The sequence below is a fragment of the Alternaria viburni genome (assembly GCF_023758015.1).
Source record: "Alternaria viburni strain BMP 2772 chromosome Unknown scaffold_29, whole genome shotgun sequence".
Lineage (NCBI taxonomy): Eukaryota > Fungi > Ascomycota > Dothideomycetes > Pleosporales > Pleosporaceae > Alternaria > Alternaria viburni.
In genome coordinates, this window is record NW_026055798.1 from 55854 (window position 1) to 70296 (window position 14443).

At 52.0% G+C, this 14443-nt stretch overlaps 5 protein-coding genes across 5 annotated transcripts; 3 read left to right on the plus strand and 2 right to left on the minus strand.

Moving 5' to 3' along the window:
- Positions 1 to 5030: 5030 nt before the first annotated feature.
- Positions 5031 to 6310, minus strand: J4E79_010181 (uncharacterized protein; the record flags this gene model as incomplete). Its single annotated transcript, XM_049359020.1, has 2 exons — positions 5031 to 6040; positions 6223 to 6310. 2 exons carry the CDS (start codon positions 6308 to 6310, stop codon positions 5031 to 5033), a joined length of 1098 nt encoding a protein of 365 aa, XP_049206398.1.
- A 1172-nt stretch (positions 6311 to 7482) lies between these two features.
- J4E79_010182 (uncharacterized protein) lies at positions 7483 to 8282 on the minus strand (the record flags this gene model as incomplete). Its single annotated transcript, XM_049359021.1, has 3 exons — positions 7483 to 7681; positions 7804 to 8048; positions 8148 to 8282. The coding sequence occupies 3 exons, from the start codon at positions 8280 to 8282 to the stop codon at positions 7483 to 7485; spliced, it is 579 nt and encodes a 192-aa protein (XP_049206399.1).
- A 689-nt stretch (positions 8283 to 8971) lies between these two features.
- J4E79_010183 (uncharacterized protein) lies at positions 8972 to 10118 on the plus strand (the record flags this gene model as incomplete). Its single annotated transcript, XM_049359022.1, has 3 exons — positions 8972 to 9760; positions 9815 to 10016; positions 10066 to 10118. 3 exons carry the CDS (start codon positions 8972 to 8974, stop codon positions 10116 to 10118), a joined length of 1044 nt encoding a protein of 347 aa, XP_049206400.1.
- Positions 10119 to 10355: 237 nt separating this feature from the next.
- J4E79_010184 (uncharacterized protein) lies at positions 10356 to 11774 on the plus strand (the record flags this gene model as incomplete). Its single annotated transcript, XM_049359023.1, has 1 exon — positions 10356 to 11774. The coding sequence occupies one exon, from the start codon at positions 10356 to 10358 to the stop codon at positions 11772 to 11774; it is 1419 nt and encodes a 472-aa protein (XP_049206401.1).
- Positions 11775 to 13461: 1687 nt separating this feature from the next.
- On the plus strand, positions 13462 to 14242 carry J4E79_010185 (uncharacterized protein; the record flags this gene model as incomplete). The annotated part of the gene is made up of 2 exons (XM_049359024.1): positions 13462 to 13691; positions 13738 to 14242. 2 exons carry the CDS (start codon positions 13462 to 13464, stop codon positions 14240 to 14242), a joined length of 735 nt encoding a protein of 244 aa, XP_049206402.1.
- Between the last annotated feature and the right edge of the window lie 201 nt (positions 14243 to 14443).

Genomic DNA, 14443 nt, shown 5'->3' on the forward strand with positions numbered 1-14443 from the left:
CTCAGCATTTTGTTCATAAGTTGTGGGGTGAGAAGCATAAGCGGGGCGGTGGGCTGAGGAGAAGGCTTGCGTCGTTATGACGGTGACCGATGCTCCGTCTTGGAGTTTACTGTATGTTATCTCGAGTGTATGTGTGTGTGATACACTGCGCGGTACCCATCCAATTTGCTATGCATTTATACATCATAAGAAGAACATGTATCCTAAATCTCTTACGAAAACATCCGCATGGCGTGTAACAAGATTCAGTCTCGTTGCATCCAGCCTTTGATGAGTTGATGTCGGCAGTTTCGGGGTATAGTGTTCGCCCAAGTGTCAGCAAATGCGCGGAGAAACCAACGCCTATCGGCTTCGCGGAATGGGTCAGGAAGGACTACCGGCTCGAGGAACACAGAATCAATTCGCACCAGCAAGCACAAAGACTTAGCTGAAAGTGTTGACATCACCTCGTCCCACGCGGCAGCATCACCCGAGCGACAGCCGCGGTTTGTACGACACTGCCACTGTTGACACGGCAGTTGCCTGGACACATTTCCTCGAGGTAGACAAAAGCGACGCCTGCAGTGTGACTGAAATCGGAGGGCAAGGCTGATGATCACCAACGGCCACCTTTCCGACCTTATGCGGCTCTGTGGCGCTACCGTGCATGTTGTCTGGCTAGGGACCATCTCCCGGGTGTGCTGCTACACCCACCAGCTCGGTGTGTCGCTGCACTACAAATTTCCCCTTGCAGGTTGGCGTCGAGCCTGGCGTGGTTGAGTCGAGTCCTTGACGAAGATACTGTGATATTGGTGCGATGTCATTTCTCACGATGGTTACAAGGCAACGTTGTCCCACGATGCAACTAGGTCCGAATCAAGTGCCGCAGACCTGTTGCGCGGGTGTAATCGGATGGCTAGTGATAAGAAATGAGGGAGGTAATCAGAATTTGCTGGCGGTACGTACCTCGGCCGATGCTGTGTGACGAAGATGTTGAAACTCACTCCGCGTGGCGTTGAGGCTGTACCTCTTGGGTGTCTTGCATCATGCAAAAAGTACCTTGTTGGTTGTTCGAGCGGGACGCGGATGCATTTGGCCAGTCGTGGATACTGGTGCTGGAACATATTCAATGTTGCCGATCGACGGGAACGGAGGTCATGGGCTTTGCAGATGGCTCCATTTGTAGCCATCGTCGGTTGCTCATCGGTGGTGTATGGAATGCCCAGTTCAGATGTGATTCAACCTGTGGTGATGAGCTGGATACGAGCAAGCCGTGCCGAGCGGATGCTACAAGAGCCTTAGTTAGGTTGGGAACTTTTCTGAATTCATCGGTGTAGCGCGTGCACCAGATCAAAAGTGAGCACCGAGCGGCGAAGTATGATGTGAGTAGCTAGCTCGCGAAGTGAAGCGACCGACAGCTATCGCTCGGTGATGAGAGTGACGGGTGGGCCTCACGGATCAGACCCGGCATGCTGCGAGATACTCTTACTCTCAGCGTTTGACCAAAGACTAATTCTGCGGAGGCGATCTCTCGAGCCCGGTGTATGACTAGAGAGGAAAATCGCTGGGGACTATCGAACGTGCTTCGACAGTCTTAGTGGGTACTTAGCACCATATGGTTCATTTTCCCGGAGGTAACAGTATGTCTGGATCCGGGCAAGTCTTCACAATGGTGTACCCTGGTTAATCCCAATTCGTGGTAGCTTTGATGAATACAGCTATCGCATGACCATGAATGAGTAATTCTGCCCGATAGCTCACTTGCTGAAAGAAGCATGACAGTGCCATTGTTACCACGCGGGTTTATTCGACACGGTAAGCGGACGGAACGGCCCCTTAGTCTAGGGGATGCAGTACACAGATTAGCGCCAGACTAATGGTGGATAATACCCTCGCATCTTCGTGTGAGTTGTCGGGTCGACAATAATGACGTAGCATTTCCAACGCCCGTAATTTGTACCGTTGGTTGAAGCAACTGGGTTTCGAATTCGTACTGTCTACCTGTTGCCGAAAGGGTTTGACCAGCGATGCCAAGCATCGGTACGTGAAGGAGCGGTGTAGTGTTCGGGAGTAAAGAGTCGCTGTCGGGAGAGAACGTTTAGCCATGGGTCCTGCACGAAGAAACGAGACAGAGAATGCCTACTCCGTTTCAGCTGCGGCGCAAAGCATGCAGCCGAGATCGGACTGAGCGCTGTGCCACGGCTTTCAAAGCAGTTCATCAGGGTCTGAGTCGGAAACGTGGGCGCGAGGACAAAGAGCTTAGCAAAGGCACTGTTGCCGACACCCTTCCAATATCCGAAGGATTGGCATGAGAAAAGCCTGGGTAAGAGGCGAAGGAAACTGCTGCGTTTCGCTGGTTATAACACCGGTGCTTCATCGAGAAGTATACCTCAGGTGTAGTAGTGCTTGAGTCAGACGTGTTAGTCCCATCGACAACAGACCAAGTGATGATCCACAAGTAGAGGAAGCTTAGCGATGTCAGCAGGGTTGTCATGATTGGTCGATCGAAAGTTTGACTCGTGACTATATTGCACCGCACACAAGAGCTTGGAACGCACCCTCAATCTGAGGAAGATAGGGACCGGGGTTCGAAGGATTGTGTAGTACAAACGACAAGCCGTTATCTCAGATCGCGATCTCGTAGCTTGCCTACATCTTTCAGATGCTTGAGATTGGACAGCTCGAATTGACATCCGCTGTGAACGTACGACAGTTGTAGATGGTCATACCACGGAAGGACGGCTATCGGTATGAGCTAAGAAGCGAAACGGCGATCGCAGTCCAAACGGGCGGCGGGTCGCGGGATGTATCGCCAAACGGTTTGGCTCATGCAAGGCTGCAAAAGCATCGCGAGCCTAGACTGTGCAGAAGGGCGGGGATAGGGCGTAAGTTTGCTTGCGGCTGCATGTTGCAGGGCTTGTAGATAATCGTGGCTTCGTTAGCGCCGAACTTGACAAAATGAAAAAGCGACGAGGCTCAGCGAAACTGACGGTGCCGTGACACGCACGTACACTATCTAGCAAAGATAGGGTAGCAAACCATAGTGGTGCCATTGAGTTCTGATCGAATGACCTCAAGTTGGCTTGGCGATTCCGACTTGGTGTGATGGAAGCAGTACTGTTTCATCGCATATTGGTGAAGGACACGTGCGGAACGTATCTTTTCGTCGTCAGCGTCAAATTGATCCATTACGATATGCAGCTGAGCTCCTTGCGTACCGGTATTGGTTCCGCAGTCCAAATCTTTGTGGCACCAGTGTATACAGCCGTTGACAGCCTCTAGAGCGACTTGCGGTTAGGTAGACGATCTGGAAGTTTAGCGTCCCCGGGATACTGGTTGACATGTACCTTTCCATATGCTCCCAGGCAGGTGGATAGACATGGCGCAGGCATTTTCTGATCTGCTCTCGTTGGAGGTGTACAACGCACCATGCACATCGTGCAGGTCAGAGGCACAGGAGAGAGTCGTCTCCTTGAATTCGGAAAACTGCAGACCGATGGCACTACAAGCGCACTGCGAAGCACAAGGGTTACGCTAGCGATAGAAAATCCTGGTGCACCGAAGCCGTTCGGGAAGCTGAGAATGTATAAAGACGCGTCTCTGGCCTAGATGAGAGGTACTCGCTCTGTTCACCTTGATTCTTTAGTGTCGCTCCACATTCCTTCAAACCTCAAGTCGTATTTTGCTCGCCTCTCTCTTCTAGATCATCACTGTCATTCGCTTCAGCCATGTCTTCCAAGATGCAACTCCAACACCGACACCTACCCAGAAGCGTCATGTGGATGAACACGCCCATCGACAGAGTAGCCATTCCTTGTATGAATGACGCTGAAGGCATCGTCACTATGCCGGTGAGTGAAAAAGCATCATCGTCCTGGGCGTCCACTGATCGTTATAGGTACCCGGTCGTCGCTGCCCTGCCTGTCTCGAGCGTGGAGACACGGTCTGGGTTATCCCTGGAAAATGCTGCATTCAGTGCGGTACTCCCGTTAACTAGACGGATGCTACATCACAGTGAGTATACACTGAGGCGACGCTGTGACATTGACTGATCACCGTGCAGGACGAACGTAACTTCCGAACTTGAGCCTTCGCGTACTTTCCGGCGGTCGTCATGGCGCGCTTAGAGTGACTTCCGCATCTTGCGTTTGGGGGTTGTTTGTCTGCATTTTCAATTGTTGTCCAGTAACGTTGTACTTGTACTTGGATTGGTGGATCTGTAATCAACTCAGACGGTTCCATGTGGCTTAGTGCTGGTGTGAGCGGTAGACTCGAGCTCAATCTATGTGTGTCAACTTGGTGATCAGTGGGTGCCTATTCTGGATGTGGCTACTCTTACCGTCATGCCCTCAGTGGATAGTGCAGAGTGAAAGAGCGGTTCGTGAAGTGCAGGTCACCGACAATTGTGAGAGTCCGTAAAAATTGAAGCGCACCCACGATACTCTGAGTTCCTGTGGGATTGACGTGATGGCGCCATCTCGCGCCATGACGACGTTTTGAATGTGATGTAAACAAAGCTGAGCGTGGAAGGGGCCGATGGAGCTTTGCTTGGCGCCTCAGGGTCCGGGAAAGAGCGCCAATGAATCAGCAGCGGGTGACGCAACTGCGGCCACAGCAAAATCGATCGCAGCCTGTTGAAGTGACCAGTCCACGATTTGAATGTTAGCAATAGAGATGGAAGTATGACTGATTAGCACTGTGTGACATGCAAATACACGGATGAATTAAGTGAGATAGCTGGATCGGAAAACAGCCGAACAGTGTCCGGCGCGTGCAATGTCAGAATGTCAAGCCTGACTACGATCCCCAATAAACGCCTATTCATCCCAGCATATGTGGTGATGTATGCCAAACCTCAACGCCATATCCAAATATATTACAGATTGCCATTTAGCCCAGGAAACAAAGCTTGGTCATTATAGTCGTATTGTGTGGGACCGCAGAGGCCGGATCGTGCTTGGTGCGCATGCTGGCTCGGTCCTATATCGCGTCTCGCTCGATGCCCCCTTTACCGGGTTGTTGGGTGACCTGTGGAGTACGCGATGAGGTGTTCATTTCCCCCCAGTTTGCCGTTCATGTTGAGTCATGACCCATCGCATCTTATCGCGGGTTTGCTCCAAAGAATCGACAAGTTTCTGCGCTTCACGCTCCTTCTCTGGTAGTGCGCGTCGCAGCCTCTCTGCTTCCTGAATGAGACCGTCCATCTCTTTCCGGTGCTCTTTCTTGTATACCTCCATCAGATTGACCAGCTTGGCCTCGGCCCGTGTGGATCGCGAAGATTCGTGTTGTAGCTGGTCGCTGATGATGGCTTGTCGCTTGATCTTGTCGGCGTCTTCGAGGCGCTTTCTCCGTAGCTCGTTGAGCTCGTCGTTGATTTGGCGGACCTTCTTCTCGTAGCCGTCGGTGATGCGCTTGAAGCCGTCCCGTGCTGTTTCAAGGTTCGTGTCTGCCATGCCCCTCATCTCGTATGCTTGCGAAAGCTGTCGTTGCGTCTCGGATCGTGTGTCGCCCAGCATCCGCAGCGCTTCTTCGGCTCGCTGTTCGGCGGACTTCCTTCTTTGTATTTCGGCGTCGAGTGTGGCCTTGAGTTCTTCGAGCTTCCGGTCTTTCCGCTCTATGGCTCGCGCATTGGTGTCGGCAAGCACTTGGAGATGTTGGTGCTCGGCGCGGGAGTCTTCGGCTTTGGTTTGCGCAGCCGACCAACGCTTGGCCTCATCTTCTCTTGCGAGCTTCTCGGCCCTGAGTTCTCGTCGCAGGCGGTCGTTCTCTTGTGTGATCTTATCAATATACTGTGACGTCTTTGAGTTGGGGGTGCTGTAGTGGTTGGGGCGGGCCCACGGGCTGTTCTCATCGGCGGCGGCAGCCATGGCGGCTTTGTCGACAGCTAGCGGGCCTGAGACGTTGCGGGGCGATGTGTACGAGGGCATGGTGGTGGTCGAGGTCGTGCGTGCTGGTGCGGCGTTCGCAGTGCGAGAAGTGTCGTCGGTGGTCCAAGCTGACCCGTTCATGTCATTCCTCTTGCGGGCGGTGAAGTTGAGTTCGGGGAGCAATGGGGCCGAGTCTTGAGAGGGTTAGCATCCAACGTTGTGAAGGCGCGTTTCAGGAAGCGGCATCGGGGGGCCAAACAATGCAATTGTGCAGCGCAGCGCGGACAGGAAAGATGTTTATGCGGCGCGTCAATCAGGACGATGGGTGATGCGCTGTGTTTGGGCACGCCAGGGGTCCACCCTAGCGCTAACTTACCTGGAGCCGTAGCGGCCGCGACTACCTTCCTTCTGCGAAAGGGAAGGAGCGGCATGCTTCGAGTGCGCAATGCGACCGGACTGGACATCTGTCTCTGGATTAGTTTTGGTTTTTCGAGAGCCCTCAACCAAGATCCAGTACTGCTGCTCAGCGATTGCCCACGAAAAGGCACGAAAAAGAATGCAACTGCAGCAATCTAGCGGAGATTGCGCACCACCAACAGATGACTGGGTTGAGGGGGACTCATACCTTGCTGATGGTCTTGTCGTGCTCCGGCGGATCTTCACAAAACGTTAGTCGTCTCTATTGTTCTTCACTCGTTGGTATTTGGCTGGCGGCGAGGTTGGGCGGATGAGGTTCCAAACGGTCGTTATATCACGAGCAACAGGAGCGGCCAAGTCAAAAGCAATGCATTTTGCAGTGAAAACTAGTCTAGCCCTTTGAAGCGCCTACAAACCTCCCCTTCACTTCAGTTTGGATTCATCGTGGTCTGGTAATGCTGGTGTAGCAGTTCGCCAATCAGCGATGATCCCCGTTCAGGAACCCGCTGTCAAGTGGGGCGGAACCCTAGCAACTGCCCTACGGAACGTGACGTGTGCGTTTCCCGCACGAAACACCGTAAGACTGCTAGGCTCGTCAGCATGAACGCGTTCGTGCCGGGACATTGCGAAGCTTACGAGTATGCTGGGGAGTCCTTGGTACTCCAAGATTCGATGCTTTCGCACCGAATTATCACCACGAAAGCCAGCAGCCATCCCAATGATGCTCATGTACAAAAATACTGAGCCTACTGTAACCCGCAAGTCTGCCTGCTCCCTCCGTTACAATAATATCGCAGGCAGTATACCCCACATTGCACTACCAACGTGGCTGAGCCTCACCGCCCCCAGTATGACTGTGCTGAGAGTCACTGTGTAACATGGCTGGACATGATTTTCACCCTTAACAACGGCCGCCACCCTCCATGCAGATGGGCCTGGTACTGTCTCTATGAATAGACCCTTGAGAAACGTTGCCGTAGATCGAGGCTTGGCGTGGTCATGGACAAGTCAGTTTCTTGGTCGACCATGTGCCTTTCCACCGTAAAGACCGAAGGTTGACTGTCTTACAATGAACCAGGGTGGCCGTGAAACAATAATCGGGTAGCGCTGCGACACTGAATAACAAAGACCGACTGACAAAGCACAGTAGTAGACACTACAAATGAAACGGATATCATTCCCTGAGTATGTACATCTAGCGAGCCAAATTCATCACTATCTAGAACATGTCGGGCGCCTTCTTGACGCGAGTCTTTGGGCCTGTCACGGGCGTCTCGGACGAGATGTCGTTATTCCTCAACTTCTCCAGCTTGCGCTCATTGTCCTCGTACGCCAGCTTCTTGTACTTCTCTATAACCTTGTCCATTTGCACTTGGCTTCCGGCGGGGACGTTGTATGGCGATCCGACGTTCATGATCCTGTATTCGTTAGCCTGAGACTTCCATACCAATCCCCCCCTCCATGTGCGCTAATTCGCCTTCATCCCAAGTCATAGTTCCTCCTCCTATAGGGCTGCGTGCCGCATTGTGGGTATACGTACTCTGGGAACTTCATGTCGACGTATTCCTGAGGCCGTGTGTTCGCGAACAGCACCCTGTCCTCACCCGCCTGCTCGATCATGCGCACGTGGTGGTCGTTCTGCGAAGTCCACTTCTCGTGTAGCCCAGCTGTCGCATTGGAGATCATGCGGGTAATGTAGGGCTCGTTGTTCTCGCCGTCCGGTCGCGACAAGGCGTATACGGCGATACCGACGGGGATGACGCCAATGGTCATGAAGAAGCCATACTACATGCCAATTGAGTCAGCAATATTCTTCGTGTAGTGCTGCGATAATCCGAGAGAATTCCAGGACCCTCTGGGAGGGGTAAAGGGCGGTTGACATACACCCATGGGCTCGTCGGCGGCTGGGGTCGGGTGGCCGTGAGCGTGCTCATCGTGTGCGAAGCGGCGCGACTGGCGCGGGAGTGAGGTGCGGCTCGTCCGGGCAGCAGCCACTGCTGTTCTGCGTAGTGACTGCATCGTGAGGTTGCTGGCGGTCGTTGGTACCGCTGGGTTTCGCGATGATGCTGAGCTCGAGATTCGCTTAGTCAGACCCTCGTAGTGGCTTGGCATCTGCGGTCGCTTGCTCTTGAACTTAACAATCATCGCATCTGCAAGTCATATCTCCATGAAATCGTTTCACGTGTAAGGAATGGTCTATAGTTCTGTTCCGCAACTTATTATTATATTGAGAAGGTGACCAGTTCATGCACGTGTTGACGTGAACATGCGCCCATAGAAGCAGGCCATCGACACTCTAGTGGAGTTCTACCCAAATTATGGAGCTCTACCCAAATTATGGAGCATCTCGAGATATACCTGGAAGTTTGAGATTGTCAGCTCTGAAAACACACGCAATCGGTCGTTGCGTACTGAAGATTAGTAACTCTTACGGCCGTTGAGATTCCTTTGTTCGGCCCTTGAATTATGTAGCGGTCCTAATCGGGAAACGACCACCCGAGCCTCGGTATCTTCTCCGCAGAACACCTGTGGAGGATCTGTGCGGACACGAACTACAAACGCGACCGAGCTGTCTTTACTTTTGACTTCCTATACCATCCATCTCCATTCAAAAGAACCTTGCTTTCTCGTCTCGTTCCCCAAATCACTACCGCGAAAGTCAGCCAAAGCATTCCGAAGCGTGCCATCAATTCATCAACTCCATCATCATGCCTTCATATACATCGATCCACCTTGCCGAACGGCCAGTGGACGCTGTTGTCGCCGGCAAAACCTTCACACCAAAGCAGCAAGAAGTTCCATCGGCATCGTCACTAAAAGATGGCGAGGTACTTTTCCAGACACTCTACCTATCACTTGACCCGGCTATGCGCGGCTGGCTGAACCCAACGCGTTCTTACATTCCCCCGGTTGAGATTGGTGCCGTCATGCGTGGTAGCGGTATTGGCCTTATCGTTGCGAGTAAGAGCAAGAAATTCCCCGTCGGTACCTACGCGACTGGTATGTGCGGATGGTCCGAGTACTCGGTGCTGAATGAGAAGCATGTTGAGTCGTTGGATCTGCCGGAGGGGGCTGTACCAACCGATGCGCTGGGCGTATTGGGAATGACCGGCCTTACCGCCTACTTTGGACTCCTAGAAATTGGCCAGGTCAAAGCTGGAGACTTTGTAGTCGTCAGCGGTGCAGCTGGCGCTACTGGAAGTGTGGTCGGTCAAATCGCGAAGCTGAAGGGCGCCAAGGTTTTGGGTCTCGCTGGTGAGGACAGCAAAGTGTCATGGTTGAAGGAGGAACTCGGCTTTGACGAGGCGCTGAACTACAAGGACCCGGAGTTTGCAAAGAAGTTCAGGGCTGCAACCAAGGGTCTAATCGACGTGTACTTCGACAATGTAGGCGGAGAGATCCTTGACCTTGCGCTCTCTCGAGCGAAGCCTTTCGCGCGCTTCGTCATGTGCGGGGCGATCTCGGAGTACAACAAAAAGAAGCCGCAAGGACCAAAGGTATGCTGTGTTCGGTCACTAAGTCTATGCATCAACCTACTAATCCATTCATAGAACTACATGATGATCATCTCAATGCGCATTCGTATGCAAGGTTTCGTCGTCTTTGACTTCGCGGACAAGTACGCCGAAGCCAGGAAGCAGCTCGCGCAGTGGCTCTCAGAAGGCAAGCTGAAGAGGAAAGAGACAATCATCCAAGGAGGCATCAACAAGGCCGAGGACGCGCTAGTGGGACTGTTCGAGGGAAAGAACACCGGTAAGCCCGTCCAATCAGCATTGTAGAGTCAAGTTTCTAACCACTGCAGGCAAAATCATGGTACAGGTCGCAGATCCTGAGGCAGTCAAGGCGAGGTTGTAGAGGTGTAATTGATCATCGATCGACTTTCTGCTGAATGTGTTAACTCTATGCGTGATCTTGGTGAGCCTGTGCGACGAGGTGCTCCTTCCACCGCGGAGGCGCACGGTCACACCTGACGTAGCCGCCTCCCTCAGGCGCGCGATCTCGACAGTTGAGCTACACTCGACACTCAGCACACTGAATAAGCTCACCTCCCGCCCTGACAGCTACATGACCTCGCAACTGACACCAGCTTCAATGGCCGCAACCATGTCGACTCCTCGCTACGCAGAGGCAACGAGCCGGCTGGAGTCACTACCAGCTGAACTCCTCGAAAGGATCCTGCTCGAAGCGGTACGCGAAGTGCAACCCGCACTGACGGAAACAACGGTATCTCTCAACAGACGATGTATGCAAGAAACGCGCAGCGGGCAACCCCGCGCTTCCAAACTCGCGCTTAGATACGTGAGCCGCACCATTTACAACCACGCGTGGCGGGCTCTTGCCAAAGTAACCGACGAGACCACCTTCGACCTATGCTCGAAGCAGAGCATGGAAAACCTCGTGGCCTTAGCGAATTGCAAGGATTTGACCCCGTGGGCTCGAAAACTGACCGTCACTTCTCGCTACACCGAGCACCTCCTGCCAGAGGTTGGTAACGTGGAAACTGGTGGAGTTTATAAGCATGAAGACGTATTCGAAGCTGGTCTTTTGAATAGGACTCAAGCTATCATCAAGAGCGAGCTCGATTGGTACCCGGAGCTATGGTTGTCTTCCGATGACTATCACAGCAGTACTGCACGTACACTCCAGGATGTTGTCAGGAGCAGTCAGCTTTGGCAACTCGTTCTATCGTGTCTGGAAGCTTTACCGAATATCGTCAACATCCATTACTGCGCCAGGAGAGTCGCGGGCAGATTCACCGAAGTCTTTCGAGAAATGGCAATGATCAAGGACGTCGACATATTTTGGTATATATATGAGCACTCAGGCATTCAGATAGGTCAAGACCTCCTCCTCAGCGCCCTAGCGCAATCTATCGTTCTTCCCAAGAGACTCGAACTCGTTACGGAGATGAACGGATTACATTGCTTCACAATACAAGCTACGATACAAGTCATCAAAAAGGTCTCGAGCGAAGTCGAGGTCCTGATTCTCCGAGATGAGTTTGGTGAGGGTGGGTCTCAGCAAGATCCAACCGAAGCACTGTCGACCGTGGCCATCACGAGAGACACCTTTCCAGCATTACATACGCTCGTTCTGGACGGCTCCATTCACCAGAGTACCCTCGGCGGCAGACCGCTTCCATCAGCCATGGACGTACCCACTGTTGCGAATCTCGTATTCAGAGACACCAAAGTCGACCACCCGAGGCTACTCAATTTCATCGCGCTGTTTAGAGAAACCCTTCGCCAAATGACGTTCGTGGACATGTACATCGACAAATACAAGTCGGTATTTGAGCTTTGTCGAGATCTCAATCTCGAGCGCTTGGAAATTACTGATGGTTATGGCGACGGCCCGCATGAGGTTGTGCTCATCACAGACGTTCCGAAAGCACTCTTTTATGGTGCCGCAAAGACCGTTACCGTCGATCCACCAAAAAGTATGGATGCGCTCGCCAGAAGTTGGGCAGAGGACGAACTTACCGGCAAGAAAAAAGATGAACAGGTCTAGAGCCTACATTACCACCAGCTCACATGTCTTGTATGCTTTCATGTTGATGTAGGCTGCAGGCCTGTTTCGTTTTTCCTTGGTGAACGTGCTAGGAGCGATCTGGGTGTCGTAAATACTACTATTGAACGAATCAGATGTCTGTGCAAACAGTGCGCATACTTACCGCCGCTGTGAATAGCCTAATCTCGATCGAGCTTAGTCAATATGCTCTTGACTGTGCCACACTTTCCAAGATGCGGAAGTCGCGCCCCGCACCAGATGCTCAGTTTCCAACGCAACGCTTCATCTGTCTCTTCCCATATCTAGCATGGTAGATCCTCCACCTTTCGTTTACGACGCGTTGTCCGCAGGCGACATCCGTCTGCTCACTCCCGCCTCCAGCGAAACCGCCGATGACCACACGTGGAGAATACAAACAGTTAGCCTCGACCAGTCCAATTTGGAATTCGATGCGCTTTCTTACGTGTGGGGCTCTGCGTCAGAAATTCTCAACATCACTATGAATGGCTGCGTTGCGCAAGTGCACCGCAATCTATCCACTGCCTTACCGTACCTTGCTCGCCGCGGAGATGCTGGGACAGTGCGGCCGATCTGGATCGACGCCATCTGTATCAATCAGGCAGACCATGAGGAGAAGATGGTGCAGATTCGGGAAATGAACCGGGTGTATAGACAAGCGAAGAAAGTCTGGGTATGGCTTGGATCTACAGCGCATCAAGAATACATTCCCGAAGCTATTCAATTTCTCCGACGTCTTTCTGATGAAAGGCACAGCACACCAGAAAAATATATTGATGAACTGGTACAGAAGAACTTCGACAGCTTAGATGTTTCGTTGAAACCCGCGCTTCATCATCTCATTTCCAATGCCTGGTTTGGAAGGCTGTGGATTGTACAAGAAGCGACTTTGGCGCGAAAGATTAGTTTTCTTTGCGGGGACAGTAAGATGAGCTGGAAACTTATGAGGACGTCCATCAAGGACGGGCGGCTCTTTTGGGCCCTCAAGAATGATCTTCCCACATATGAGCATTTGTTACATCTATCCGATGGACTTGCATGCGTTGAAACGAGAGCAACACGACATAATGGGACGGTATTCCATCTACGAGCTGTGGTGCATATGGCTTGGAACTGCGAAGGGCCTGCTGCAGACAGCTGCCAGGCCATCGTTTTAGCACTCGCCATATTGACCACCCAACGACAACAGTATCTCAGGCCTGAGGATCGCATTCTGGGCTTGTTAGGAATGGTTGATCCGAAATATTTGAAAGGTACATACCTCGATCCAGAAATCGCGTACGTTTCGGTAGAAGACTTGTTCACCCGATTTACCAAATTCATACTGGAGACGTCTTGGAAGCACGGAAGCACTCTGATATGGGGATGGTTCAGCTTTGCATTCAGATTTGATAGGCGCAAACATCTACCGTCGTGGGTACCAGATTTCCATGACTCGGAGCATTTGCATCGGCATATGGACCTCAGCCACAGCAGAACGTCTCGGTACGCACGTGTCAGCAGATACCACCGATCGCTAGGCGGCTCCAAACTAGAGCAGCTAGTATTGACAGGGAAGGTACTCGATGATGTCGTGAAGGTATTCGCGATGATGCCTTCTCCTAGCCCGACATTGCATCTGTCATATAAGCCCGGGTCTGAAGAGAGAGAATACCTGAGAGATACCGCTATGTGGGAAGAGACGCTCGCTCATGATACGCTGGGGCGCACATGCATAAGTGATGAAAGATGGCCAAAAGTAGAAGTCAGAGGCCAAGAAACCCTCGAAGAATACTGGCGTATGCTGGTCGATCGACAAGAGTGCTACCGGAACGAGACGATAACGCAAGATTGGTATCTTGACTTTCGGGCGTTGGGACGACAGCTGAAGAGAGTCCCTACTGGTACAAACACTGAAAGGTAGGCCATCGCCTCTAATATCAGTCGATATATTCATGCTCTGCAGAAAGGACACAGCCATTACAAGTGCGCTTTCACACACTCTCGTGGAGGATTCCGAAGAGATTCCCAGTACAGAGCACCAACATAAGAATGCGTACAAATTCTTGGCGGCCATGTGCGAGGTCTCTCAAAAGCAGTTCTTCAAAACTAGAGAAGGCCATTTCAGCTTGACGACGCAGGGTGTAAGACCAGGTGACGTGCTAGTCGCACTAAATGGAGCGCCAATACTACACGTCATCAGAAGGAACATTGCTCTCAGAACGAACGAACCAGAGACATGGAAATTCGTGGGTGAGGCATATCTGCCTGAAACTGTGCATGAAGACGAGCCGCGGAGCCCTCCAGGATCGGAATATCTGACGTATAAAAAGTACATAGACGATGAAGACACCGACGAGGAAGAAGATGAGGGAGAAGACATGAAGCGGACACTCAGAGAATCTGATGAAGAACTAAGCAAGAGGACAGAAGAGAGGAATGTAGAAGGAAGAGACTTCATATTCGTATAGCTAGATCAAGGACATTTCATGTGATCAAAGCTTTGATAGTCCATTGCTGGAAAGAATGTCTAAACGGACAGAACTCGAGCGGAAATTCTCATACCCTAAACCCGACTATAAATACTTACCATCTCTTACGGAAGTGCTATCAGTAGTGAAGCGTGTGTAGTAGGAGAGGTGATTGTACTTCTGCCGAACGGTACCTGCAGT